Source organism: Mus pahari, chromosome 9, assembly GCF_900095145.1.
Source record: "Mus pahari chromosome 9, PAHARI_EIJ_v1.1, whole genome shotgun sequence".
NCBI classification, from domain to species: Eukaryota; Metazoa; Chordata; class Mammalia; order Rodentia; family Muridae; genus Mus; species Mus pahari.
In genome coordinates this window covers 43,662,697-43,666,941 of record NC_034598.1, presented here as the reverse complement: position 1 = coordinate 43,666,941, position 4,245 = coordinate 43,662,697, and the positions used below count along the sequence as shown (strand labels likewise).

At 41.9% G+C, this 4,245-nt stretch overlaps 1 protein-coding gene across 2 annotated transcripts in view; it reads left to right on the top strand.

Annotated features, from left to right (window-relative positions):
- The window catches only part of LOC110326304 (zinc finger protein 883-like), a 28,961-nt gene that overhangs the window by 8,059 nt on the left and 16,657 nt on the right, over window positions 1–4,245 (top strand). For both annotated transcript variants that reach the window (XM_029542481.1, XM_021204612.1), the window contains exon 4: window positions 2,041–2,133. Coding sequence is in view for 1 of the 2 variants with exons in the window: in XM_021204612.1 (XP_021060271.1) it covers window positions 2,041–2,133 (93 nt within the window). In the remaining variant the exon portion in view is untranslated. The remainder of the gene's footprint in view (window positions 1–2,040; window positions 2,134–4,245) is intronic.

The window sequence follows — 4,245 nt, the reverse complement described above, 5'->3', positions numbered from 1 at the left end:
ACATGGCCAACAGTGGGATCATGATATGATGTGCTACTCCTGCACATGGCCAACAGTGGGATCATGATATGATGTGCTACTCCTGCACATGGCCTACAGTGGGATCATGATATGATGTGCTAGTTCTGCACATGGCCAACAGTGGGATCGTGATATGATGTGCTAGTTCTGCACATGACTTTTTGAGCAGTATCATATTTGATATTAGGTTATGAGATTTTTCAGTATTTGCTCTTTCATATCATAGATATAAACATAGATATTGTGACTTCAGTACAGGGGTGATCTTCCTTGTGGTTTTGATGGGTATCTCCCTCATGGCTGGGTAGTACACATGTGTTCATTTATCTACCAGCTCTTATGTATCGCACGGTGGAGAAGTATCTCATTGAGGCTGTTCGCCCAGATTGCATCAGCTCACTTGCTTTTCTGCTGTTAAGCTGTTTTTGAATTTTTATATATTCTGAATCTTGTGTTCCCAATATTTTCTCATTCTTAAAGCTGAGTCTTCATCCTGTTGATTCCTTGCTTTTCTGTACAGTAAATTTTCTGTTTAGTGTAATCCTATTTGTTTTAGTTTTAGTTTAGTTTCATTTTAGTTTTTGTCGACTATGTTTTTGGCATATTTAAAAATATTGTCCCCAATATCCCTGAATAGTTTCTGTAAAGTGATTATTTTGTAACTGAGATGATATACACATGATCACTAATATTAGTTTATATGTCTTTCTACCTTTCTATTGATGAGAATTTTTAAATGCACATTCATCAGAAATATTATTGGTTGTGTAGTTTGTTGTGTCTATGTCTGGTTTAAAAATCATTTTAATACTAGTATATAAAGTAGCAGGTAAGAACTTGGCTATTCTGTGTGTGTGTGTTTCTACTGTTATCTGAGAATTGCATACCCGTATACAATGAACATTGATCATGTCAGCATTTAGTTCCTCCCAGACCCTCTTATATCCCCTTTTCACCTTAGTGACCTCTTCATAGCCCACCAAATCCAGTCAGTGCCACACTTATATGAATGTGTAGGGCCATAGACTAGAGCATGGACAACCCACCAGGGGCTACTTCACTGAAAAACACTGGCTTCATCAGGCTTCCACTGTTAAATCTCCTCAGATAGGAATGGGAGTTTATGAGGCCCTCCCCATTCATGCTGGAACTTTTACTTCTTTGATCCTGTGTAAGTCCTTTGTAGGTAATCCCAGCTGCTGTGACATCATGAATCTACTTAGTGCTGCCAGAAAGTGCCTGTATGTAGGACCATCTACTGGGCCTTTGGCAGGTTTCAGGAGCCTAATCTCTAAAGGAAAGAGACACTCCCTCTCCCAGTAGGCATTCATTGTCAGTCACCACTCAGGGATGGAACTTTGTGACCACCTCCCCCCATCCATGGTGGGACTTTGACTTGCTTGATTTTTAACTCACTCCTGTGCTTGCTGACAGTCTCTGTGAGTTCAAACAAAATTAATTCATCAGTGCTTATGAATTAAAACATTTATTTCTTATTTAAATGAATATTTGATTGCATGTATATTTGTGTATAGGACATGTTTCTGCCATCCTCCACCCCTGTTTTTTCATTTTTCTGGGTTATTTAAAAATAGCCAGATGTTTTGTCTCTCTGGACCTAGCCCATTTTCTACGAGTCCTTTCTGCTCTTTACTCACTGCATTAGTTGAGCGAGCTCCTCTGCAAATTTTCTGGGTATAAATTTGTTGTTTTATTTGGACTTGTTTTTGTTTTGCTTTGTTGCTGTTTTGATGACCTCATTTTATTCAGTGGCCTTAAATGTGTGTGGTTTTTCTATTCTGTTTACTTAAATTTAACAACAGTCATTTTATGCCGTTGTGCAGCTTACTATGATTTGATAATAATACTCCATTCACTAAAGGATGTGAATATAAATCTTGTCTCCAACGAGTTGCAAAACCACCCATCTTAGTAGAGTTCCCGAGGTAGACCTGCTCTCTTTTATCACTGGGCCTGACTTGGCACATTGGATGAACTTATATCATTTCCTTTTCACAGGGTACTGCATGACCAGACCAGAATTGAACATCAAGTTACAGCATGGATTTGAGCCGTGGAATGGCTCAGAAGCCTCACTCTGTAGCCTCCCAGGTCAGTTAGTACATTCTGTCCTAGGGAGGGGAGAGAAGGAGAACTCAGCAAAACCTAGCTCTGCAGAGAGCTGGTCTCATGGATAATTACTGTGCTATGTACAAAACAGTTTCCTATGCCTACCCTTATTAGATCTTTAAAGAAGTATTAATACCAGTACTCCAAGCTATTCAACATAATAGAAAATGAAGGAAGATTTCTAAATTCCTTTCACGGAGCCACTGCTACATTGACACCAATAGACCCAATTTAAAAAAAAGACAATTATAAATTAATGTGCAGGGCCAGGGGTGTGGGGGAAAGAGGGGAGAGAACCCGAGTCCTGCCACAGTTCTGGTGCTCTGGGCAGGCGGACACTTTCCACAGGGCCCCGGGTGGGTGTGGGTGTCTGGCTGTGGGAAGCCAGGAATCCCAGCTTGGCGGGTGGTAGACAAGGGGCAGTCCTAGGCACCAGGTTCCCAGCTTCAGGCATCCCAGACACCGATGGACACCACAGAAAAGCTGGAACAGAATAGGGGCCCCAGGGTGCCACTGAGCCTCTGGGGCTGAAGGGAGGAGAGGGCAGGGGGAGAGGGAACTCTGGAAGGTTCCCACATGGGCAAGAGTCTTTGGTCCAGTCTGTGGCAGCAGCACTGAAAGGCCTTCTGGCAGGAGGTTAGGCAAGGCTCATTAAGAGAAAGCTTATGCCATCCTTCAAGCACAGCAGGCCTGATGAGCAGAGACAGTCTATGGTTTTAGAACTTTATTGTAGAAAGGCAGAGAGAAAGAAAGTAGAAAGAGAGAGAGACTGGCCATGGCCACTTGGAGGGCGGTGGGGGGAGGGAAAGAGAGAAGGAGGGCTAGAGCTTAAGAAAGGTGAGAGCTTAAAGAGAGAGGGGGGGAGCAAGCAGATCCTCTTATAGTGGGCTGAGCTATCTTGCTGTTGCCAGGTAACTGTGGGGAGGAGCATACCTGGCTATTGTCAGGTAACTGTGGGGGTAGAATCAAGCCAGAATGCCAGAAGGCTTAGGACATTGTCTGTGTGACTCATAGTCACAGAATTATGGAGTTGGGGGCTCTGTGGTGTCAGGCACCTGTCTCTGGAAACTTGGCTCGCTTTTCCATCCCTTGTAGAGTTCTCTACTGGGTTGCTGAAGCAAGTCCCATTCAACCAAACTAGGCTGCCATTCACAATCCCACACTAATGTCCCTTGTAAATATAGATATAAACATTCTTAATACAATACTTTACAAACCAAAAATGAAGAACACATCAAAAAGATTATCCAGCATGATCAGGTCAGCTTCACCCCAGAGATTCAGGGCTGAGTCAGCATTGTAAATCAATAAGCATGATTCACATAAGCAGACTAAAGGACAGCAAACCCATGATTATTTCATTGGATACAGAAAACGCCTTTGACAAAATGCAAAATCTCTTCGTGGTAAAAGGAACAATAGTCCTATAGATACAAAGAACTTACGGCAAGTCTATATAGCCAGTATCAAACTAAAGAGAGAGAAACTCAAAATATTTCTCCAAAATCAGGAAGAAGACTTGACTTACTTGACACTCTCTACACCTATTCAGTATAGTACCTGAAGTCTTAGCTAGAGTAATATGGCAACTGAAGGAGATCAAGGGGTACAAATAGAAGGAAGTCAAGTAGTTTTATTTACATATGATATGATCTTATCCATCACCCTATTTTTTTTTTATATTGAGGTGTGTTTATTTTTTAGATGTTTTTCCCAATACACATATAGGTCTTTTAAGAAATTTTTGTTGACCCTGAGATTCCATCTCACACCAGTCAGAATGGCTAAGATTAAAAATTCAGGTGACAGCAGATGCTGGAGAGGTTGTGGAGAAAGAGGAACACTCCTCCATTGCTGGTGGGATTGGATTGCAAGCTTGTACAACCACTCTGGAAATCAGTCTGGCGGTTCCTCAGAAAATTGGACATAGTACTACTGGAGGACCCAGCAATACATCTCCTGGACATATACCCAGAAGATTTTCCAACTGGTAATAAGGATACATGCTCCACTATGTTCATAGCAGCCGTATTTATAATAGCCAGAAGCTGGAAAGATTCCAGATGTCCCTCAATAGAGGAATGGATACAGAAA